General features: G+C 40.8%; 1 protein-coding gene across 1 annotated transcript; it reads left to right on the forward strand.

The window, feature by feature from the left end:
- Window positions 1-1,138: 1,138 nt before the first annotated feature.
- On the forward strand, window positions 1,139-17,195 carry tomm40 (translocase of outer mitochondrial membrane 40 homolog (yeast)). The gene is made up of 10 exons (XM_023833310.2): window positions 1,139-1,283; window positions 5,881-6,104; window positions 6,792-6,859; window positions 7,888-7,980; window positions 8,145-8,246; window positions 9,409-9,514; window positions 10,623-10,745; window positions 15,204-15,280; window positions 15,602-15,704; window positions 15,920-17,195. The coding sequence occupies exons 2-10, from the start codon at window positions 5,882-5,884 to the stop codon at window positions 16,057-16,059; spliced, it is 1,035 nt and encodes a 344-aa protein (XP_023689078.2). The 5' UTR covers window positions 1,139-1,283; window position 5,881; the 3' UTR covers window positions 16,060-17,195.
- The last annotated feature ends 8,516 nt before the right edge of the window (window positions 17,196-25,711 follow it).

The raw sequence follows: 25,711 nt of genomic DNA on the forward strand, positions 1-25,711 counted from the left end.
TGTTTACTCCATGATTGTATAAATTCATGTTTGAACCACAATCTTCCATAGACATACGGAGACACCCTTCAAGCAACATTCGTTACCTCTTTCTCCATCCTAATCTGCATTTCCGAAGAAATGTTATTACTAAGCAGGGAATTGTTGAACGTAATTAAAAGAATATGAATTCAGCAGTTTGATTTTGTGTGTGTGTTTTATTTCGTATATATTATGAAATGTAACCGACTGCAGTCGCGTTTGAATATCTCACATTTCGAAGTAACCTATTTTCAGTTGAGGAAGGCGTTAAGTGCTTGAGAAGTCTTGATATATATTTTTCTGGTTAAGAGTTACTGAACTTCCGAGATCGCTACACCGGGAGAGCTTATTTGGGATTTTGAGAAGACGTATACAGCCCAACAGCGGAACAGACAAAACAGGGTTATAAATGAGAATAAAGTCGACCTTTTGTGTAGTTTGCAATGTAACCAATCAGATGTTAGGTTTTGTTTATAGCTCGCCCACTGAATTTGAAGGGTGACTGATGGATCATTTTCATAGTTGCTAGTATCATTTAAATAGCAATTTAAATTAATGTTTAAATAATTATTTAAATAACAATTAATAGTTTATTGGTCCCCGTTGGGAAAGTCTCTTTACGCCTCCCCCAACTTGCTCTCTGTATGTGAGAGTAACCTGGCGGCGAAGGGTAGCCACCTATCGCAGCACACAGGAAGCTGGGGATGGCCTTGCTCAAAGACCCGCAGAGGTGCTGGGCTTGAACGTGAAACTCTCCAATCACAAGCACAGAGGCTTAGCCCACTGAGCTACACGCTAAATAACCTAGTGATGAATAATTGTTTAAATGACAATTTCAATTATAATTTAAATATTCATCTAAATGGCATTTATTTATTGAATAAAAAAACCTCCATATATAGTGAAAGATTGTATTACCTTTATACATATAGCTATACCGTTTCAACTTTAATACCAGTATAGCGGCTTAATTTATCATAACAGAAAAATCAAATAAACCTCTCAGATTGAAGGGACCTTTTCCAAGCTCCCTTTCGATTGCGGATTGGATGTATTGCTTTAGAAGCGAGGTCAAAGCGTACTGGCGCATGCGCCTCCTTGCCCGCATGAGCATTAGTCATAATTTAAACGAATCGGAGGACGTACGCAGCCTAAATTAGCCAATCTAATAGCGTTTCTTTAAACATGGTAGGCGGATCTAAGGCGGGCAGTTAGGTTGTCCCATTGCCGATATTGCACTACTGTCCTCTGGAAATTTCAACGTGAGTATTACACGAGGTTTCATATAATGTATATATAATTATTGTGTACAACATCAGATGTTGAACATTGGTATTTCGTGTTATAACCCACATTGTGGCAGTTGTTATCCCGACGTTAGCTCTTGTATTTTGCGAGAAACAATGATATTGTTGAATCAATAGTTTCAGTATATTAAGCCTTTACTTAATTGTGTAGGTATATGATTTTATTAAAATAAATAGATTGTGTTAGATAGTTATATATGCTTTAAAATGTAGTTTAAATACTCTATCTTACTTTATTATTGCTATGGCTAGAAACTCTAGCTTGCTTCCTATCATTCCCTTCGCTAGAAAGTGCGGTTTAGCACACTGAGTTGCATCGATCTTATTTGGTTTCTATCTTGATTGTACATAATATAATTTATAGTGTTAAATGTTGTCTGGCGATAAGCTAACTATCACCTGTTTAGGGGACCAGTATCAAGGATGTTTTAGCTAGCTAAAGATGGTGAAGGCCACTGAAGAATGGGATGGAAAGAAAGAACCATGCGGCGGCTGCTTGATCCTGTAGCTCCGTGTGTGACTTGTTATGTAGTCTTTACTATAAAGTTATGGAGCAGTGGGTATTTGTGGTCTAATTCGTACTAAGTCATCAGTTATGATTATTGTACTAGAATCACAAATTTCAAATGCAAGACCTAGAACTGTTAGATTTTGAAAATTGGGTATTGTTTACCGAGACAATTTTAGAGCTTTTCAGTCTGCTCTTTGGCTGATGCTTGATCGCATGCCACATAAGCTGAAAGTGTTTTCTGTCGTAGAAGTCTGCACATTAGGGTGGGGTGGAAAAAAAACAAAATTTCCAATAGCAATTTCCAATAGTGCGGAAAAGTTGTCACTGGACCTCGTTATTAAACGTGCAAAATATCTTTGAAATAGGTTAATATTTTCAGGTTCCGCAACGCGATCGAAGTTTTCACCTGTCACATCAATGGGCAATATACACTATCCATTATCTATACTCATCGGTGTTGTTTTTGTGCACTTTCACAACATGATAATCACTATATAAAATACCAATGTTCAGGTAACGCAGATTTTTTACTGGGTATCAGCCATACACATACATTACATCGCTCTGCGGCTCTACGTGCATTACGATTAATCACCTGTCACATCAATGTGCAGATCCACGCTACATGTCATCCATATCATAACGCAATGTAAAATTGTTCCTCAGTGACACCAAAAAGAAAAGTATTAAGCATGACAGTCAAAATGGTTAGATCTACTTTTTTCAAAAAAGGGGATAGAAGTAATTTGTCAAACTATAGGCCAATCAGTCTAACTTGTATAACTGGTAAAGTTATGGAGGCTATAATCAAAGAGAAAATGGTAGATTACCTGGACTCAAATAACATTTTGAGGGATAGCCAGCATGGATTTAGGAGAGGTAGATCCTGTTTAACAAATCTGTTGGAGTTTTTTGAGGAAGCTACTCAGGAAGTTGATGATAAGAAGGCCTATGATGTCATCTATTTAGATTTCCAAAAGGCTTTTGATGTTGTTCCCCACAAGAGGCTCTCACTTAAACTCAAAGCGACAGGTATTTTAGGAACTGTAGCGACTTGGATTGATAACTGGTTAACGGATAGGAAGCAGCGAGTAGTTATAAGAGGCTCGATGTCACAGTGGGCCTGCGTTCATAGTGGGGTACCGCAGGGTTCAATTTTAGGACCACTTTTGTTCCTAATTTACATAAATGATATAGACACCAATATATACAGTAAACTGGTGAAATTTGCAGATGACACCAAGGTGGGTGGTGTAGCAGATACTGAACTAGCGGCTCAGCAGCTACAGCGGGATCTTAATTTAATTAGTGACTGGGCTGACACCTGGCAGATGAAATTTAACATAGACAAATGTAAGGTACTCCATGTAGGGAGCAGAAATATAAAGTACAGGTATTTTATGGGACCTACTGAAATAAAGGTAGCTGATTATGAGAAAGACCTTGGTGTGTATGTTGATGCTTCCATGTCTCATTCTCGCCAGTGTGGGGAAGCAATAAAAAAGGCCAATAGGATGTTGGGGTACATCTCCAGGTGTGTGGAGTTTAAGTCAAGGGAGGTAATGCTAAGATTATACAATTCCTTGGTGAGACCTCACCTAGAATATTGTGTACAGGTTTGGTCACCATATCTTAAAAAGGACATAGCGGCCTTAGAAAAGGTGCAGCGTAGGGCCACAAGAATGATTCCTGGTCTTAGAGGAATGTCATACGAGGAAAGGTTATTTGAGCTAAATCTGTTCAGCCTCAAGCAAAGGAGACTGAGGGGGGACATGATCCAGGTCTATAAGATTCTAACAGGTTTGGATGCTGTTCAACCGAATAGTTACTTCAGCATTAGTTCAAATACAAGAACTCGTGGCCATAGGTGGAAATTAGCGGGAGAACATTTCAAACTGGATTTAAGGAAGCACTTCTTTACACAGCGTGTAGTCAGAGTATGGAATAGTCTTCCTGATAACGTAGTGCAAGCTGAATCCTTGGGTTCCTTTAAATCAGAGCTAGATAAGATTTTAACAACTCTGAGCTATTAGTTAAGTTCTCCCCAAGCGAGCTCGATGGGCCGAATGGCCTCCTCTCGTTTGTATAGTTCTTATGTTCTTATGTTCTTATGTTCTTATGTTCTTATTACCAAAAATATTGGGACACCTGAATTCAGTGATTTGGAGGGGTGTCTCAATATTTTTGGTAAGACCCAAATGGATAAAGCGGTATAGATAATGGATAGTGTATATTGCCAGTTAGGGGTGCAACGATTGTTCGACATTGTCGACAAAAATCGACAATAAAAATAGTCGCCGACGAATTTGTCGATAATTGTCGCCAGACGTATTTTTAAACGGAGTGAGACGTTTTCCTTCCTTTATACTTGTGCAATACTACCGCTTTCCAATAGACTGCACCAATACACCACACAGGTGAGATTCGCTCTTGCGCAATAGCATTCAGCAACAGGTAGAAGAATGGTGGCCACAAATCAGGCATTGTCGCATATTAAACGCTCTAAAGTCTCAAAGGCTTTTATGTCCGAAAACAAAGACGAGATCTACAAAAGGGTGAATAGCACGGACTTCTTGTTGTCTGGCGTATCTAATAATAATAATAATAATAAATAATTACAACAACAACAACAATAATGGGGCATAATAATAGGCTAGTAGTAGTATATTTTACATTTATAAAAAAGATCAGAATAGAACGTATTTTTGTTTGGAAGTCGGTGGTGTGTCATGAAGTGTCTCTCTGAAGCTCAAGGTTCAGGACGGTGGCTCCGATGTCGCAAGTGCTTCGAGAGCTTATGCTCCCTTAAAAATAAATAACAGCAGTTTAAGTCCGTTTTCTTGCTGTTAACAGAGGAATGGCAATGGGAAGCTGCTCTAAATTTCCCGTATTTTGGGTCAGGATCTTGGGATTTTTCAGCCTGCTTTAAAATGAGTTTTTATTTGTAAACATAGGCTATATAAATAGCTGATATGACAAGAAATTACCGTGCATTTTAACCCCTATACCGCAAATGAAGTACGAATTAGCATATACAGGTTAAAATGCATGATAATTTCTTGTCATATCAGCACAAATGCACATAAAATACGTATTTGCACTGTCACAGCAAAAGATTGCCGCACGTATCGCTTATTAAAGGTGAATGCGTACTTGCGTACCAGTTATATGCAGCCCTGATTATAACAAATATTGTATCAGAAATTCGGATCGGTGCCGATCCAGACCTATTTGACGGATCGGGTATCAGCCATGTGTGACCAATTCACATCCTATACTTACTTATTTAGTTTTTGGCAATCTCTAAAAAGAAACCTCCCATTTCGTGTTAAATCTATTTGCACAATCAATCGCACTACAGCTCTTTCCCATTTGCGGCATTGTTTGCGGCATTGATGTCGAACAATAACCTCATGCTAAATGTAAAAGCTGGTAGCTAAATAAGAGCCATTTTATAATTATGCAATTTATAATCCGATTAGTCGACTAATCTTTTTAATAGTCGAGTCGACTATCAAAATAGTCGTTAGTTGCAGCCCTATTGCCAGTATGTCAGTGTAAGCATGCTCCTGAGCGCCAAATTTCTGAATGAGTCATTTCCCACGTACTCATTGTCACTGACCGATTGTTAGGTTCTTGTAATTGGAACAATTTTAGATTGCGTTATGATATGGATGATACGTAGCATGGATCTGCGCATTGATGTGACAGGTGAAAACTTCAATCGCTTTGCGGATCCTGAAAATATTAACCTATTTCAAAGATATTTTACACGTTTAATAACGAGGTCCAGTGACAACTTTTCCGCACTATTGGAAATTGCTATTGATTTGATAGCTATAAATTTTTATTTTTCTCACCCCACCCTACTGCACATGTTATTCACCCACTGTGAAATGAATGCTATCAAAGTTGTAAATATTTCTTTAATAAAGGTGTCCATTTCCTGAAAAGGTAGTGCAACTGTTACCTCTATGTTCAGGGCAAAACACTTTCAAAGTTTCTGTCATTTATTCATTCTTCTCATTCTGTTCTCCTCAGAATGGGCAGTGTGTTAGCTGCAAGTCCCCAGAATGCCCCCCCTGCTACAAGCAGCAGTGGTTCAGGGGGACTGGTGTCAGTACCTCCAGGGTTCACCATGCCCCCAGTCTCCTCCCTCTCACCCTCTGGCATTGGCAGCACAACCTCTGGCCAGCAGAGCGGCGACACTGAAGGTTCTTTACCCAACCCAGGCACCTTTGAAGAATGTCATCGCAAGTGTAAAGGTAGGATAGCTGTGTGTGTGTGGATTAAATGCTGTTTGCCTGCAAATAATGTTGTGAACAGAAGTTCATTTCAGAGTGTTTCCCAGCATAGTACTGTGGATTTCCGCTTCCACGGTTTCAGGGTTGGTGGTTTGACCAAAGATTGATTGACTTTGTGTATTCGGATGTGTATCTCATGTTGTGTGAATTTTCTCTGGCTAGCTTTCTCTGTTGGAAAAACATGGCTTTAGGTAAATTGGTCTTCCTGAATTTTCCTGACATTGCATCCAGTGGGTCCCCTGCCTAATGTCCTGGGTTTCCTGAGATAGGCTACATAATCACTGGACAATTGTCTGTGTAAACCATCCATCCATCGTGCAACTAATTATCCTGTTTGGGGGGTGCTGTCACCTGTCCCAGGCAGCGCAGGACACAGGGCTGGGGGCACCCTGGATGGTCTGCCAGTCTATCACAGGGCACACAAACGCTCATACACTATGGGCAATTTTGACAGGCAGATTAACCAAACTGCCTGGAAAAACAGAGTAAACCCACACAGCACCTGGAAAACATGCCAACTGAACACAGGGTTGAGGCAGGATTGAACCCCTGCCCCACCCCACACCACTGTTCTGTTTGTTATGCAGCTCGGTAATGGTTAGCTGATAATTTATAATGTTGTAATGGGATGTGTTACGGGTGTTTCAGAAATTTTCCCTTTGCAAATGGATGGAGTGAAGCTGGTGGTGAACAAGGGCTTGAGCAATCATTTCCAGGTCAGTAAAGCAGCGAGGAATGTTTTTTATTCTCAGTTTAGTAATTTGTATTATATGCTGAACTTTGTTTTTTTTAAAAGGTAAACCTTCAGATAAACATTGGGGTGATGTCAAGTAAGGCATGTAGGCATGTTATGTTACATCCATATAGTAAGTGTATATACAGTACTACACAAAAGCCTTAGACTGCCAACAGGAGTGTACATATCAGAATTGAGTTGTGATTGGCCCTGAAATAATATAATGCTATGAAATAATATGAAATAATGCTAAATTGTGTTTTGTTTCTGAGCACATACACATTTATTAAGAACATAAGAACTATACAAACGAGAGGAGGCCATTCGGCCCATCGAGCTCGCTTGGGGAGAACTTAACTAATAGCTCAGAGTTGTTAAAATCTTATCTAGCTCTGATTTAAAGGAACCCAAGGATTCAGCTTGCACTACGTTATTACTGAAATAGTTTTAAGCTTTGTTTTGACTAAGACTTCAGCACAGTGCTGTATATACATGTCAGTGTACTAGAGATTAATCAGTGTGAAAATGATCATGTTTATCAGTATTGTTGCGGTATTGTTAAAATGTGCTGAAAAAGTTTAGAATGTACGGATACACAAACTGAAATAATTTCTCCAAGTATTATATTGAAAACCACAAATCAGATTAGCTTTGTATGAACATTGAAATAATAGCCAATACCTTATGTAAACATTTGAAACCCATATCAGATGTGCATAAACATTAAAGATCTCCAGAGCACTGTCACTGACACAAAACAAACCCATGATGCATGCTGCGTCTGTGCGTCTGCGCCTGGGAGACTGTCGCTAACTTTGGTTGATGATAGACAATATTTAATGTGGGTTTTTCAAAGCGCAGTTATCACAGTTTTAATTAATTAAAATTTGGAATGGTAATAATGACCGTCAGGAATTTTGCCGTGGTTTACGAACCAGTAATTGTTTCATCCCTACAGTCTAGCATGATGCTAATGATGTTTACCTTTGATATCTGTGACCCAATCAGGTCTGCCACACCATTGCACTCAGCACTTTGGGAGACTCCAGCTACCGGTTTGGTGCCACCTATGTTGGGACCAAGCAGACTGGACCTGCTGAGGTTAGGCTTCACTTTCAGAATTACGTTTAACTCTGTTCACACATTTACCTTCTTCTTGTATTCCCTCTGCGAATTGCGGATGAATGTTAAAAGGATGCGAAACTTCATCATTTGAGTCATTGTCTTTGAAAATGTTGTGGATGTTTTACCTTTTTTCCCGTTAGTTCTTCCCGGTCTTGGTGGGAGACATGGACAACAGTGGAAGTCTGAATGCCCAGGTCATTCATCAGCTCACCAGCAGGATTCGTTCTAAGATGGTCTTCCAGGTGAGGAGCGACCAAATGAGTGAACAGATTTAGGATAATTGGGACGTAGTGTGCAAAATTCGTATTACTGCAATGCACCTAGAAATATTGAAATTTGAGAACAGCTGTGTAACAGGTTACGATGCTATGCTCATGATCAGAAAGTTGCCATTTCAAATCCCTGGGTCAGCAGAGTGATTTCACCATTGGGCCCTTGAGCAAGGTCCTTAACGCTAATTACTTCAGGGCCCGACTGAACTTGCTCCCTGTTGTATATCACTTTGGATAAAAGTGTCTAGCAGATATAAGTAGATGAAGAGGGGTAGCACGGTGGCATAGTGATTAATACTGTTGCTTCACTCCTCTGGGACCAGAGTTCAAGTCTGCACTCCATGTGTATAACGGTACATAGTATATTATCGAAGTGTTCAATATGCACATGAACCACGGCATTATGATATGCCTGTCATTTTCCTATATGTATTGGATCGAATATAAGATCATGTTTTCCCCCACAAAAAATATCTGTAAAAAAACTGGTTGTCTTACTTTCAAGGGATAGAATTTTATTGTTACCACACAGCAGCAGATGACGTAAATTATTTGCCTCCAGGCTAAGGGTGCTTTTCCACCACACCAGGTATTGTTCTTTTGGTACTTCAAGGTGTTGGTTTTCCACTAGTGTAAAAGCTGGTACCAGCGCTGAATGACAACACAACGTGCGGTATTTTGTAATGAATTCTAAAAATGACTGTAATACATTATAGAGCTCTACGAGTTTGCATGTTCTTCCCGTGTCGTCATGGGATGGCAGTCCAAATACAGGCTTAGTTGGAGTTGCCAAATAGGTGTGCCTGTGTGAGTGAATGGTGTGTGAGTGTGCCGTGCGATGTGTTGGTGACCCATCCTGGGTTGTTCCCTGCCTTGCAGCCGTAGCCTCCGGGATAGGCTCTGGACCTCCCGCAACCCTGGATAGGATAAGTGGTCATGGATGCATGGATGGATGGATATGAAGACACATTTTCAGTGGGCATAAATACTGAATGACATTGTATGACCCAACTTATATCCCAACTCCTCCAGTAAAAATACCTGGACAACTGTAAAATGTTGTCAGAGTCTAGTCCTGAATTGCGCAGAAAGAGCTCTGAATTTTTGCGGTGACTTTTTTTTCTTGTTTCAGACACAACAGCAAAAGTTCATGAACTGGCAGTGTGATGCTGAGTACAAGGGAGACGATTTCACAGCTACTGTTACACTTGGGAACCCAGATGCCCTCGCAGGCTCTGGTGAGAAATACTTCAGCTGGCCAATGTCCTGCCCTGGAACCCATCTCACTGCTGTCTGCTCTGTCTCTCTTCTCTCCATTCTGCGCACTATTCAGGCTTTCTGTAATTCGGAGGCTGTGAGGACACCATAGCTATGTGACTGTGATTAAGGGCACAGATCAGATTCTGCCCTTTTTCCATGTTAAAGTTTCTGTACTTGTTACTTAATATTGTTTTACATGTCAGCTGCCTCAGCTGAGTCATTCCTTAGGACTCCTAGTAAATACAAAACCATGACTATTTATAGCTTTACCATTATGGTGATGTTTTATGATGGGATTGACAAAAAAATTCTGGTATTTGCTTTGACAGTCAACTTCCTTTAAGGCATAAATAACATTATTTAGATTAAAATCAAGCTAAACTTCAAAACATCCTTGAATTAAAAGTATGATGTCATTGTACTGTCTATATTGTTTATTAAAGTGTTACTCTTGGTTACCATAAATGGAAAATTGGGGTGGTTGAAATTTGTTGGGGATTTAATCAGAATAAAGTTGAATAATAGGATTATATGCGGATACATATTTCCTTAGGTATATAAGCAAAAAAACAGGATTAGCTTGGGAAGGTTGACAGAATTCACATGAAAAATAAAAATAAATAGCTAGACATAAGCTCCAGAAGTTTGGGGAAAATGTGGGATTGTCTGTTGGGTTGTTTGTGTGATCACTAAAGTAATAAACAGATACTCAAAATAACACTCAATTTAATTCTGCCTTTAGCAATAGAAACATAATAAAACAGCAGTATGAAAGGTTACTCCTATTTGTTTGTGTGATGTCGTGGTGGGGACCATTTTTTTTCAGTTCTCTCAAGGGGAAACTCAGTTTTATAAAAATCTGTGAATGCAGTAAAAACCAAAAGTCTTGTATTTTGTTTGACTACTTATGTTTTAGGTTAGGTCTGGGTCGGGGTTAAGGTTATCATTTTTATAAATTTGAGTTTTACACATAGAAATGAATGGATGGTCCCCACGAAGATAAGAATACAAACATGTCTTAGTGTGTGTATTTATGGAAAATTGTGTATATACACACACCGTTTTTTTTTTTTTTGTGCTCCCCAGGGATATTGGTTACACATTACCTCCAGTCCATCACCCCGTCCCTGGCTCTGGGTGGAGAGCTGGTCTATCACAGGAGGCCAGGAGAAGAGGGCGCGGTGCTGTCCCTGGCAGGAAGGTACACAGGTGAGGCCGAATGACTCCCACCTGTTATGACTGCACTCGAAAAGCACATGAGTGCCTACAAGGATCACAGGTCAGTTTTTTTTTTTGGGGGGGGGGGGGGCGGGGGGATTCCATAAGCAAGCTGCCAGACAGCTTGATTCACTTATGAATTGATCAGAGGATGACAGTGGAGCTTCTTGGGGACTGCCCAGGAGCTGTGCTCTGTAAGCAAGGTGCTGAAGAGCATGATTCTAGGACTTCGATTATATCAATAGAGTAATCTACCAATTAATCTGACGATCTGTAGAATCATACAATACGATTCGCATTGCACTCACCTAAAGGATTATTAGGAACACCTGTTCAATTTCTCATTAATGCAATTATCTAATCAACCAATCACATGGTAGTTGCTTCAATGCATTTAGGGGTGTGGTCCTGGTCAAGACAATCTCCTGAACTCCAAACTGAATGTCAGAATGGGAAAGAAAGGTGATTTAAGCAATTTTGAGCGTGGCATGGTTGTTGGTGCCAGACGGGCCGGTCTGAGTATTTCACAATCTGCTCAGTTACTGGGATTTTCACGCACAACCATTTCTAGGGTTTACAAAGAATGGTGTGCAAAGGGAAAAACATCCAGTATGCGGCAGTCCTGTGGGCGAAAATGCCTTGTTGATGCTAGAGGTCAGAGGAGAATGGGCCGACTGATTCAAGCTGACAGAAGAGCAACTTTGACTGAAATAACCACTCGTTACAACCGAGGTATGCAGCAAAGCATTTGTGAAGCCACAACACGCACAACCTTGAGGCGGATGGGCTACAACAACAGAAGACCCCACCGGGTACCACTCATCTCCACTACAAATAGGAAAAAGAGGCTACAATTTGCACGAGCTCACCAAAATTGGACAGTTGAAGACTGGAAAAATGTTGCCTGGTCTGATGAGTCTCGATTTCTGTTGAGACATTCAAATGGTAGAGTCAGAATTTGGCGTAAACAGAATGAGAACATGGATCCATCATGCCTTGTTACCACTGTGCAGGCTGGTGGTGGTGGTGGTGTAATGGTGTGGGGGATGTTTTCTTGGCACACTTTAGGCCCCTTAGTGCCAATTGGGCATCGTTTAAATGCCACGGCCTACCTGAGCATTGTTTCTGACCATGTCCATCCCTTTATGACCACCATGTACAGTACCCATCCTCTGATGGCTACTTCCAGCAGGATAATGCACCATGTCACAAAGCTCGAATCATTTCAAATTGGTTTCTTGAACATGACAATGAGTTCACTGTACTTAAATGGCCCCCACAGTCACCAGATCTCAACCCAATAGAGCAATTTTAATGATGGCTCCTTTTCAAAATAAACTAGTATATGTAAAAAAAAAAAAAAAAACAATTACATATTTTGTATTCCGAAGAAACAATATTGAACAAAATTAAGTTATTTGTTGCCGTTGCTTTGCGTCTTGGCACAACTCACGGCAAGACAACCAACTTATTAGACAGACAGTCGGTAGATGTCATTTGGCTGTATAATTAATTAATTAATTTCAAAATATTGGAAAAACTTCAGATATTGCAATATGAACTGTTCCCAGTATCGTTCAGCCCTAAAACACAAAATACGTAAAAAAAAAAAACAACAAAAAAAATAACAATAATTAATAGCATATGTTTATGTATAATAGCATATTTTTATGTACTGTATTATGTAAAAAGATTCAACTGAGTCACGGGACTTAACTTTGTTTTAGCAGCAATTATTCTGACATACAGGAATCATAGAAAGTAAATAATAAGTGAACGCAATGACAAAAAGACTAGGCTTCTCCACGTGGCTAAATGGCGCATATCCGACAAACACAAAATGTCAGTGTATCTGCATTGCAATCATACTGTGGTGATATTTCAGTTCTGCGCTGCAATAATGACAGACGACTGCATTTTCATTCACTTTTAAAGTAGAGTGTTTCGACACAAATGATGCTTTTGCTCTTTAATTAGACCCTCATCCTTTCGCCATATTGCTGAGGAATTGAGAAGAAAAATTGCAATCGATGCTTTTCAGTAATCATGTAATCAAGTTTGAGTAATCGTGATGGCTCTACTTGATTTATGAAATGATCCAGAGTATCATTCAAAGCCCAGTAAAAACAAATTGTTTAGCTGATTTGTAGCTATGTTTCACATTCAGAATAAAATGAAACTTGTTACACTCATAGCAGTTTTTATTCAGCTGCATTCAGCTGCATCAACCATGTTAGTTATTTCATATTTCTGTACTTATGATTAGGGATGGGCCGGTTTTTCAGTTCTGATTTGATTCTGATACACAGCTGCCGATACAGATACATATTCCAATAAAAGAGCTCTTTTTACTATATGAATAATATATAAATTAGGGCTGTCAAAATTAACGGGTTAATGCAGATTAATCCATCATCATGATTTTTTACGCAATTAACCCATCTGCAGCACAGAATGATTCAAAATCACTGAAATGTCTCTGTCAACCCATTTCGGGTAGTTTTAGTGCGTTCCATTTCCCCTCGGAACTTGTATTCCGAGTCGGATTCCGGAGTTTTGAAGCCGGAAGTGACTACATGCGCTCCCGTTTCTCAGACATCCGAGAAATATCTCGGAGCAGCACAGAGGATCCCAAGTTCAGAATCCAAGATGGCTGCGCCCTTTATCAACAGAAGGGAAAGTTGTAGCCTTATACTGTTTAAGCACTACTTCTCATTTGTGGCTCATTAAATCGGTCGCACACGCTATACCGTCCAACTTATCTGTGGATGTGTTGCTATGGAGTTTTATATGTAAAGCACCGCACGTAATGTGTTATCAACTGATATTGCTAACAATGGCAATTAACCGGGCTAGAATTGGACTTCATGATTAGTTGGATTATTTGTCGGATTTACGGTAGTTCGTGCTAATTATAAGCGAACGAAGATAAAGACCATTTAAACTGAGGTACCTTAAATCCGACAAGTTGTCCGGTTAAGCAAAAAATCTTGCTTTTTGATATGGGTCCATGGTATTGCACTTCTGTGGCAGATGGAATGCATCCGACTCATGTTCAAGATGTTCAATAAACATGTTAAGTGCATATATATTCCCTTTTTTCTTGAGTCTGTTTGCTCATGCAAAATTAAATGTGATTAATATAGATTAAAAATGAATGATATTTAATCATGATTAATCAAAATTAATCCACAGGAACCCTGTGATTAATCTGATTAAAAAATGTAATCATTTGACAGCACTAATATAAATATAAAAAAATGTATGGGAAAAAATCTTTAATTGGGATAATAGAAACATACGTAACGTACTGTTCCTCCTCGTTTGTACATCTTGTTTTAAGCATTTTTGAGGCATTCACAGTTCAGTTTGAATATAATATTAGTATAGTTTACGCAAGCGACAAAATGTTTAAAATGCCCCACAATTTTTCTCCCACTGGCATCAGTGTCTTGTTCCACTGCAATCACAGCCCCTCGTGTATCACAAGCTGTAGCGAGTGCACAAACAGCCCAAGCTAGCAACTATCAAATCATCCATTTCTTTTTTCATATAACTCGCGTTGTCTCGCACAATTGCGTGCTCTTTGTTTAGTGGGATTTTCCATTAAATGCTACACCCACCTCTCAAAACTTTGTTTTTACAAAGATTGCAAATTGATGCGCTACTAGTTGCTGTTAAAAGCGTAAAATACTTTCAGATCGTCACCCTCCTTTTTTTTTAGGCTCCCACTGCAAAGGGTATGCATATGACGCCACATCAGGCGGAAGTCACTACGCTGACACCCACTGAGTGCCAAAAACCTTGAGTGGCAGTGTTAACATCTAAAATGGGAAAGAGCTGTCATGCAATTAACTGTATAAATAGATTTAACACAAAATAGGAGCTATCTTTGAGAGACTGCCAAAAATGAAATAAGTATCGGACGTGGATCGGTCACGTATGGCTCATACCCGATCCGTGAAATAGGTCTGGATCAGCCCCGATACCAATTCAGATATCGGATCGGTGCATCTCTACTTATGATAGCAGCAAGAATTAATGTTTTGCAATGAGTAAGAGATATTTAATGTGTGACAGGTATCAAAAAAATTTGGAAGACACCTGAAGATGAAATGTTAATTAGTTGCGTATTGATAGATTGGCTTGCTGCTTATCTTTTTGTGAATGTGTTAATAATGTGATTATAAAAAGCAAAATTAGCAAAATCACTCCCTCTAGAATAGTCCATCATGGGCATTTAGTGAAAATCTTCAAAAAAAAAATGTATACCCTATCAGACAGTGATTCCTGCTTTTTAAATGGATAATCTTAATTATAAATGCATTAGCATAATGACATGGAATCCAGCAGTATGTGAAATTTGATATAAATGTAATTTTAATCCATTAATGCTGGTAATTACGGCTTCACCATGATGTCTTTTCTCTGCTGGTATCTTTCTGGCAGGCAGTAATTACATTGCCACGCTGACTGTGGGTGGAGCCGGTGCCCATGCCTCATACTACCATAAAGCAAACGATCAGGTACCTGTCCATTTCCCTCTTGATTCCCTATTCGTTTGTCTGTGTTAGAGACAGGGGGGGGCGGACCTCATTTACTGTAGGGGAACCTGACCTATTAGTACCTGGTCGCTGTTTGTTTGGCACCAATCCACTTGGAGCGAATAGTACCCAGAGCTGTTCGCACAGCTTCGTTCTCTTGGTGTCACCCAGAGCGCTAACCTCTCTGTACAAAACTGGGTCTGCAACTTGATGTGATGAATGCCCTTTTGCGCAAAGTACTTGTGTTTTTCTCATTTTGAGAACACAAGTAAGTGTACCATGGCTCTGCTGTGTCCTCCTCAGCTGCAGGTGGGGGTGGAGTTCGAGGCAAGCACGCGGATGCAGGACACAAGTGTCTCATTTGGCTACCAGCTGGACCTCCCCAAAGCCAACCTTCTCTTTAAAGGTAAAGAGCATAACCCTAACACCAAACTTTGTCATGTTCCTTCTTGGAAATGGGCCCTTTTCTTTATCTTTACACAAGTACACATCTGTTTTTCACTTGTCAGCTAAATATAAATGCCTTGATTACTTGGCTCATTTCCGCACGCATGGGCACGGGCATGTACCAGGGGCTGCTTGTTTTGTCCTATGAATGACCCCCTACTTCCAATTTGCTAGGTTCTTTGGACAGTAACTGGGTGATTGGTGCCACCCTGGAGAAGAAGCTGGTTCCCCTGCCGCTCTCACTGGCTTTGGGTGCCTTTCTCAACCACCGAAAGAACAAGTTTCAGTGTGGCTTTGGTGTCACCATTGGATAGAGACACAGCCATGGGTGCTGGGGGGCGAGGTGGGGGGGGGGGGGTGAAGCCTGCGCATGAACTGACGCAGAGAGGCAGGGACGGACTTTACTCCGCAGAAGGAACGCCGAAACCTTAAGGACAGCGACGTGTTAAAGGATGGACTTCGGCTGTGACTCTCCAGAAGCGGGCACATGACCGGCATGGATATCAGTCCTCCCTCCTGATTAAATCTGTCATTGCAGCTCCGTGCAGAATTCACACTCACCTCGAGTTGCATCAAGGAAAAGCCTTGCATCATTTGTTTAAAAATTAAGTTTTACATATTTGCATAAAATATATTTTGAGTCACTATAATTTGAGATTTGTGAATGCAGCAGAGTATGCCTGTTGTATTTGGGTAGGTAAACCAACCAGTGTGGCACCACCATTTATGTTTTATAATTGAATGTGAGAAGTTGCGGGTCAACAGTCTAATGGAATTTGCGTCGTTCCCAGTTAAAACCAGAACCTTTTCCAGCCCCGTAACTCTGAACAATTGATTTGGTATAGCCTGGTTGTGTAGAAGGATCCGTCGTCTTCATCTTGATCGTGAGACTTTTATCAGTCATGGGAACTTCGTGTGTGTGAACTGCCTCTAAAGATGGAGTCATAGTGGATTTGATGGACTGTGTGCACACAGTCAATAGCAGTTATAGTCAGATATAATTAATAGAATCAAAAGATGGTTTGCTCTGTCTCTGTATACATGTATCTGTGATTCAGATTTGAATGATACTTCAATTCCCTAACACACAGGGCCCCTGTCATTAAAAAAAAATCCATAATATGCATGGAAAAAAATTGGAACATAAATGAGTTTTCCAGTAATATGGCACCCCCTTCCCGAAAATATAAGCTCTCAATCTACTTTGATCTGAAGTATTTCTTATTCCAACTTGAAGGTAGAAACAGAAACAGGCATGTTCTCTATAATGGTCTAACAAGCTCATAGTTTTGTGAGGACCTCTAGGGGTTGTCTTTGATACTGTCACTAGTCTCCCATCTCTCCAGCTCTCCCACAGAGTGGATTTAACTGCTCTTTGCAGGGTTGTGGGTCATGGTGAAGATTCCCATTTCAGACACTATAAAGAAGACGGTTTTATTGCCTAATTGTTGTCTGTGTGTCTGTGTGTGTGTTTTTGAGTTTGTTTGATACCAGCATGGTGCTTATCTTTGGGCTTGGGGTCCTGTGTACTCTGGGTATAATGGTGAAATCATCTTTTGAGTCCTAGTCTTTTCGATTGATTTCTCTTCCTTTAAAGAATGGTATATATGTATAAACCATATATACATTACCTGTATAGATATATTAAAGGATAAATCTGTTTCTTAAAAAATGGATGTCCTTTGAGAGTCATACATTCATCTTTTCAAGCACATGGGACAGGCTCTTTTATGGAAAAAAATCCCTTCTGACCTCATGGACCACAGATTTTTATTTTTGCTGGGAGTCAATGAAGAGACTATATGCACTTTCTAAGCCTATAGCTTAGAAACATCGATTGCATTCACACATTCTCACAGCCATTCATTTTGTGATGACATACATAGATGGATAAAATACGTGGAGCCCTCAGGCCACCCTCATAAAGTCTGTTTCTGATTGTTTGGTCAGAGACATTCACACCAATGGCCTACTGGAGGTCATTTTGTAGGGCTCTGGTAGTGCTCATCCTGTTCCTCCTTACACAAAGGAGCAGATATCGATCCTGCTGATGGGTTAAGGACCTTCTACTGCCCTGTCCAGCTCTCCTAGAGTAGCTGCCTGTCTCCTGGAATCTCCTCCATGGCCCTGCGACACTGCTCTGAAACACAGCAAACCTGCTGACGATGGCATATATTGATGCGCCATCCTTTAAGGAGTTGGACTCCCTCTGCAACCTCTGTAGGGTCCAGGTTTCGCCTCATGTTACCAGCAGTGACACTGACTGTAGCCAAATGCAAAACTAGCGGAAAAAACAGTCAGAAAAATGTCAGTGGCCCCCACTTGTTAAACCATTCCGGTTTTGGGGGTCGTCTTATTCTTGCCCCTCTAGTGCACTAGTTGTTAGTTTCATTAACACCAAAGCAAACTGATTGACAGCCCCCTCTGCTACGTAACTGACCAAATCAATATCCCAGAAGTTAATGGACTTGATGCTATACTCTGATTAAATAGTGTTCCTTTAATTTTTTTCAGCAGTGTAAATCGTAGTACATTAAAGTACATAAGTTAAAGTACAGTATAAGGTACAGAACATCCTTAACAGGATGCCAGTCCCTTAACTTTCTGAAAAAATAATTTGATCAAAAATGTACAGTGCAGCACATAAAATTAAATTCCTTGAATTAGGCTGGATTAACTCCTTGAATAGAGTTGGATTAATTTTAAGGGGGACCCCCCCAAAGCAACCAGGAAGCATCCCAACAAACCCCCGGAGGCATTGGCCAAGTAGGTTTTTAAATATCCACAGCCCAAAGCCAAGGTCAGGGCCCATGTTGTGCAGGGACCTTCCAGAGGTCGCCATGGATGCCCCCAGGCAAACAACCAAAGGGCATAAGTCAAGGAGCGAATACAAAAATCCCTGAACATAGCTGAAAACTATCCTGATTAGAGTTAGGGTTAGGGTTAGGCTTAGCAAACTCGGGCTAGGGTTAGGGTAAGAAAAAGTATGGGATATCCATACATCAACATGTATTTTTATGACAGATCTGCTCCCCAGTAGGATAGGAAACCACAGTTTAGCATGCTTTAGTGGCATATTTCCTGCTTTCCAACAACCTGTTGTTTCACCCTAAGGCCCCAAATTAGGGTTAGAGTTAGCAAACTGAGGCTAGGGTTAGGGTTAGAAAAAGTATGGTGGTATTTTCAAAGGTAATGCTATTCTGGCATTTTGAAATCTTGACGATATTCAGGGGTGCCGTAAGGTTGGGGAAAGTTAGGACGATTGCAAGGGCCCCTAAGTGACAGGGGGCCTACAAAATTTGGAAAATAACTGGATTGGTCTGGACTGGGGCGGGGGGATGATGACAATATGATATGCCTTCATGGGGCCCAAAATCTCTAGCAATGTCCCTGACGATATTAATAAACATTTTTTATAAAACAACTTTTTAAATTTTAACTAATTACATTCAAGTAGAATTATTTTCCTTCGGGAATTATTTAATCCGGCCTCCCCATCAACCACTTTTGGTATCTGCCACTCATTCCCTACTGGTTAAGTTCTACCGCTCATTGCGCTTCAAGTCTTTCGCTCTGTGAAGTGCTGCACAAAACATCTAATTTAAACATATTTCCACTAGGTGGCAGTGGTGTTCTTTCCTTGACTGGGTATATATAATATGCTGCAAAACGGGATGGTAAAACAGCGTGACCTCATCATCATTCTCATTAAAACAAACAGACGGTAACCTGCATTTTTTAAGCGAAGGCCTTAAATATCAATTAACATCCAAGCAGACATATAGATCATATTTTCTTTACCATAGAACAAGTACCGTTTTATGAGAACGTTACCTAGCTTGACAGTGCGAATCTGAGGTTTCTGCTTAGTAATGAGATTAAGTAAGTGCAAAACTCTGTACTAAGCCTCTGGCACATGCTCCCCTGCCATCTGTTGTTTCCATTCTTATAAGGAGAACAATTATCTTTAGCTTTGTTTTGGGAAACAGTCACAAAAGGATTCGTAAGCGTTACTTTTCCATATAAATTTTGAAAATCTATTCTAAACTCAATCTGAAGAGCAACTCATTACAGCATTACAGCAAAATATTGGGCATAAATATTTGAAAAAATATCCCACCTATAGTGTCCAGCTGCGTTCTGACCTTTGCTTGCGGGGATCGGCTCTAGTCCAACCCCCATGATACTGTCACACTAAACAACATTAATGTACTACCAATGGTACAAAAGTGTTTCTCCATTTCTGTACCTTAAAAGGTACTTTTACCTACAGCTACGGTACAATTGGCAGACCCTTGATGGTACAGCCCCAGTGACAAATAATGGTACAAATTGATACTATTTTTCCAACAGTGTAGGATACGTGGCTAGGAAATAGATGGATGGATGGATGGACATACAACTGCTTCTATCTCACCTCTTTCTTTTATTGCATGCCATGACCCTTTAGGGGCAAAGGGGTTTTGGAAGATGAAAGGATTTTAAACAGTATGATCGAAAGAGAGATGAATAGATGATGATGTTGATGACGACAATGATAATTATGCTAGGTAGAATGTATAGAAAATAGATATGCCTTACAAGCACAAGCCAGACTTTGTGCACTGTGTGCAGTGGTGTGTCAACAATGAAAACTAATCACTTTCAAACCCTATCCCTGTTTCAAAACTCACATAACTCCTGCAGATAAACCCTCCAGGGCATTCGGGGCCAAATGCCACAATCTGCTCTCCACACAAGCTGAGTTCCGCCCCCCCTAGACCCCTGTTTACTGGCCTGTCTCTGCTTGAGTGGGGTCCAGGTGAGGCACTGCCCCCCTCAGCGGAGACGGCTTGCCTGGATGCCTCTTATCTGCATGAAAACAATGCGTGTGAATGGAGCAGACACAGCAGGACTGGGCTTGCTCAAATGGTGGCACTGTCTGGCCCCTCATCAAAACGCAACCGGTTCCTTCACATTCCTCAGCCAACTGCCCCCCCCCATGTAAAATTCACAAAGGCTGTACTTATAATCTCTCTGCCATTTTCTAGCATACAACACAACATGCACATACTGGCTGGTGTATTAGCAAGCAGTAGGGCTACTGTGCTTCTCCAAATGGCCATTGAATACAGGTCAGCAGCCCCCCCCTCCTATCAGTGGTCTGTAAGAGAGCTGTCTCCAAGCTAATTTACTACCAGCTGTCTCTGCTTTTAGCCCTACAGAGACTGATTTCTGCAGCTACATGTTGGGGACAGTCAAAGTAGAATATGAAAGGACAGTTTGGACAATGCAACAACCCTCTGTTTTTAGGATTTATCTGGAATATTCTTCAGGCAGAACCCACAGGACCAAATATTGTTCCAAAGCTCAGAACAGATCACTTTTTGAAGTCTATTCATGGCTTTCACACTGGTCTCTAAAGAAAGCTTGAGTATTGATATCAAACCATCTTATATGTCTAATAAAGGATGTGTTTATAAAATGTGTGAATGTGTTTTCCCTGTCTATTTATGCTTTATATATATATATATACAATGTATATATATATATATATATATACAATGTATAAATATATATATATATATATATATATATATATATATATATATATGTGTGTGTGTGTGTGTGTGTGTGTGTGTGTGTCATGTGATCAAGCCCACATGTACCAGTGTGACAGGCCAGCGCCCTGCTGTCAATGGACTCTACCCCTCCACGCTGGCTGTCGGTGAAGAGCAGGGAAGACAGCTTCGGGGTGACGTGTCGGGACAAGCAAAAGGGTGATGCCCTTGGTGGGGTAATCAGATACTCATAAACACAAATAAAAGAAAAACATGTGTGCAGTTGGTGGGAGGGAGACATCAGACCAGAGCCGGCAGGAGAGCGTCACTTCTTTGATTGGCTGAAGGAAAGAGGGTGGGATGTGAGGAGATATACATATATAATATGCAAATAAGAAAAAGATTTCTAAAAAAAACACTCAAAGGATGGGGCCTGAGCAGGGTTGACAGTATCCAGTCCATGCCTCTCTCTGTGATTTGTTGTGTTGGAAGACTGTGACCACTATCAGCCATGGATATATATGTCAGGGTGTATAATAGCAGTTTCTTATTCGATCTGGATTCAGGGAGCATTAAGGGTATCGAGGACTGACCTGGAGGCCCACGTGAGAATAAGTGGAGGACCTATTTGGTCCAGACCTACACTATATGAACAAAAGTATTGGGACTCATTACATGTACAGGAACTTTTACAATATCCCACTCTAAATCTATAAGCCATATGGCATGCATATCAAGACATTTTGGAGACTGGGTTTGCGTCCCAGTGTAGCAGGGGTTCGAGGTCCCTTGCACAAGGACCAGAGAGGGTCATCTAAAGTACCACACCAAGAACATAGGTGGTTAAAGTCCCACATTTGTGGTACCATTTTATGATGATGATGATGATTATTATTATTATTATTATTGAAAGTGATTCTATTTTTTTCTGTGCTTATTGTCATGCTTATTGTAATCCATTTATTTTAAATGTCTGTTAAGCACTTTGTAAACCCTGTGGTGTAAACAATGCTACATAAATAATTAAAAAAATAAACAAATAAATAATAAAGTCTGCATGTGAAGTGGCCCCCACAATGAGGTCAGAGACTAAATCATTGTTTCACAAAATCTAAAGTTGACCTGACAGATAAATCATTTAACTGGAAGAAATGGTAATACATATATTCATTCCTCTAAATTTCCATAATTCCATAGGGTACTTTATTTCCAGAGTCATTGCAGTGAGTGACTTCAGTAAAATGAAAGCCTATTTCTGTTCCGCATTGCGTAGAGCGTAGACACTTCTGGACTGGTGACAAATCCAACTTGTAGGTGCCAGGTGTTTGTTTTACACACTGGAATTTAAATTAAGTTTATATTTGATATTTCATATACGTTCATGATTCACATAATTCATAATTTAGAATTTATAATGCACATGGATAAAACTTAGATTTAGTGCCATTGCATTTTAATGATAAAAATAGGTACTGCCACTTTAAGCACGTAGGGGCAAGGGCGGTGCGTTGTGCTTGATAGTGCTTTAGGATGGGTACAAGCTGAGAAGCCTGGAGTCACATGGTTTTCTGACCATGTCGTTGTCGTGACGTCGTGTCGTCGTGTCGTGTCCTGTCAGCTTATAGATTTGCGTATGCACGAGTCAGTATTTAGAACCTTTTGACTTGTATACACACTCACCTAAAGGATTATTAGGAACACCTGTTCAATTTCTCATTAATGCAATTATCTAATCAACCAATCACATGGCAGTTGCTTCAATGCATTTAGGGGTGTGGTCCTGGTTAAGACAATCTCCTGAACTCCAAACTGAATGTCAGAATGGGAAAGAAAGGTGATTTAAGCAATTTTGAGCGTGGCATGGTTGTTGGTGCCAGACGGGCCGGTCTGAGTATTTCACAAACTGCTCAGTTACTGGGATTTTCACGCACAACCATTTCTAGGATTTACAAATAATGGTGTGCAAAGGGAAAAACATCCAGTATGCGGCAGTCCTGTGGGCGAAAATGCCTCGTTGATGCTAGAGGTCAGAGGAGAATGGGCCGACCGATTCAAGCTGATAGAAGAGCAACTTTGACTGAAATAACCACTCGCTACAACCGAGGTATGCAGCAAAGCATTTGTGAAGCCACAACACGCACAACCTTGAGGCGGATGGGCTACAACAGCAGAAGACCCCACCGGGTACCACTCATCTCCACTACAAATAGGAAAAAGAGGCTACAATTTGCACGAGCTCACCAAAATTGGACAGTTGAAGACTGGAAAAATGTTGCCTGGTCTGATGAGTCTCGATTTCTGTTGAGACATTCAAATGGTAGAGTCAGAATTTGCCGTAAACAGAATGAGAACATGGATCCATCATGCCTTGTTACCACTGTGCAGGCTGGTGGTGGTGGTGTAATGGTGTGGGGGATGTTTTCTTGGCACACTTTAGGCCCCTTAGTGCCAATTGGGCATCGTTTAAATGCCACGGCCTACCTGAGCATTGTTTCTGACCATGTCCATCCCTTTATGACCACCATGTACAGTACCCATCCTCTGATGGCTACTTCCAGCAGGATAATGCACCATGTCACAAAGCTCGAATCATTTCAAATTGGTTTCTTGAACATGACAATGAGTTCACTGTACTACAATGGCCCCCACAGTCACCAGATCTCAACCCAATAGAGCATCTTTGGGATGTGGTGGAACGGGAGCTTTGTGCCCTGGATGTGCATCCCACAAATTTCCATCAACTGCAAGATGCTATCCTATCAATATGGGCCAACATTTCTAAAGAATACTTTCAGCACCTTGTTGAATCAATGCCACGTAGAATTAAGGCAGTTCTGAAGGCGAAAGGGGGTCAAACACCGTATTAGTGTGGTGTTCCTAATAATCCTTTAGGTGAGTGTATAAGTATCCCAATGTGTCCTTTGTCCCCATAGGTTAAAACTGAGAAGTGTCTGAGCGTGGTACAGCGGCTCCACGATCAGCGCTATCAGCGCACACCTCCAGGCTTGTGGATCTCCCCCAGCTTTATTTTTCTGCACTTAAAGTTCAAGTTTCAAGGTTATTTCTCATAAAACAAACATACAACATAGATGTGTGCAGTGAAATAGAGGTGTTCACCCCTTAGACCAGGGGTCTCCAACTCCAGTCCTGGAGAGCTACTATCCAGTAGGTTTTCTGTCCCACTTGGCTTCAGGTAGGATAGAAAACCTACTGGACGGTACCTCTCCGGGACCGGAGTTGGAGACCCCTGCCTTAGACTGTACTTGTAAATTGTACCTAGGACATCTCCCATTTTAACCTGGCCATTGGTGTCAGTTGTTATTAGGCAACGAACATCAGGATGCATTCAGAGTCACTCAAATGGACAAGACACTGCAATATGAACATAATCCCCCTCTCCACTGTGTCTTGTTCTGATAATGTATATGACCTCTTTTGATAATGATAGCTGCCCCTAAATGACATTGTCCATTTCTATCATGTCCGGACTTGACAAGTGTGATACCTCAGAAGCTGCTTAGAACCCTTCTGTCTTCCACTAAAAGAAGCTTTTGGTTGACGACTTTATTTCGGCTTGGTTGGTTTTTCGTTGGCCTACTTTTGGGGGAGTTTGTCCAATGCAGGCTCACCTCAAGGCTGGAGCTGATCCCAGAAAGTGCTGGGTACGGAATCCTCTATGATGCTCTTCAAAGGCAATAAAGAAGCATCAGCCGAACTAAATGTCACAGGATTGCCTGGAGGAAACCTTCAAAAAGAGGAGGTCATACTGCTGCCTGCTTAGCCAGCATGGTGCTCCTCCCAAAAATTTCCCCACAAAAAGAGTAATGTCAGGAATCAGCATGACGTAACTCAGCAAAGCTTGATACGGTGAAGCAAAGATAGAGCAGCACCTAAGTGCTTCCCGGACTGATTATGAATGGATGTACTTTACTCTCCCAGGCAAACTCGACAAATCTAACTCTGCAGGACAGTGATATGTGGAACCTTTTCTCCACTGAACATCGGACCACTTCAGTGTGACATGATATTTTTAGAATATCGTTAAGGTTCACAAATGATCACTCTTAATGAAGGACTGTAGATGTAACATTTTTCCATAATATAAAATGACAGGAAAGAAACGATGAAAAATAACATTTCTTAAGTCTTCGAGCTTCCCTTGTGTCTATATTGGCTTATACATAGTTGTGTGTATCATGTTGTATAACAAAAGTGGAATTCTGCAGCTTCATACATTCTGGGTTTTCTTGTTTTGAGACAAATGTATTATCAGGGTCTAACTGACGCTAATACCTATCATGACCTTTTTGGGCCCAGTATCTGAGTGTTATCATGGTTCAGCCCAGTGCGGGTGTTAGTGTGATGTGGAGCAAGAGCGGCTCTGGTGACAGCAGGGAGCTCCTTACTGGACTTTGGGTCCCGAACT

The sequence above is a fragment of the Paramormyrops kingsleyae genome, chromosome 9 (genome assembly GCF_048594095.1).
Source record: "Paramormyrops kingsleyae isolate MSU_618 chromosome 9, PKINGS_0.4, whole genome shotgun sequence".
NCBI classification, from domain to species: Eukaryota; Metazoa; Chordata; class Actinopteri; order Osteoglossiformes; family Mormyridae; genus Paramormyrops; species Paramormyrops kingsleyae.

What these genes read in the sequence shown, in the direction of transcription:
- tomm40 (XM_023833310.2), top strand. Translation starts at nt 5,882, where the DNA reads ATGGGCAGTGTGTTAGCTGCAAGTCCCCAGAATGCCCCCCCTGCTACA. An exon ending in ATGTCATCGCAAGTGTAAAG is followed by an intron (nt 6,105 to 6,791) that starts GTAGGATAGCTG and finishes CGGGTGTTTCAG; the next exon opens with AAATTTTCCCTTTGCAAATG. An exon ending in AGCCAACCTTCTCTTTAAAG is followed by an intron (nt 15,705 to 15,919) that starts GTAAAGAGCATA and finishes CCAATTTGCTAG; the next exon opens with GTTCTTTGGACAGTAACTGG.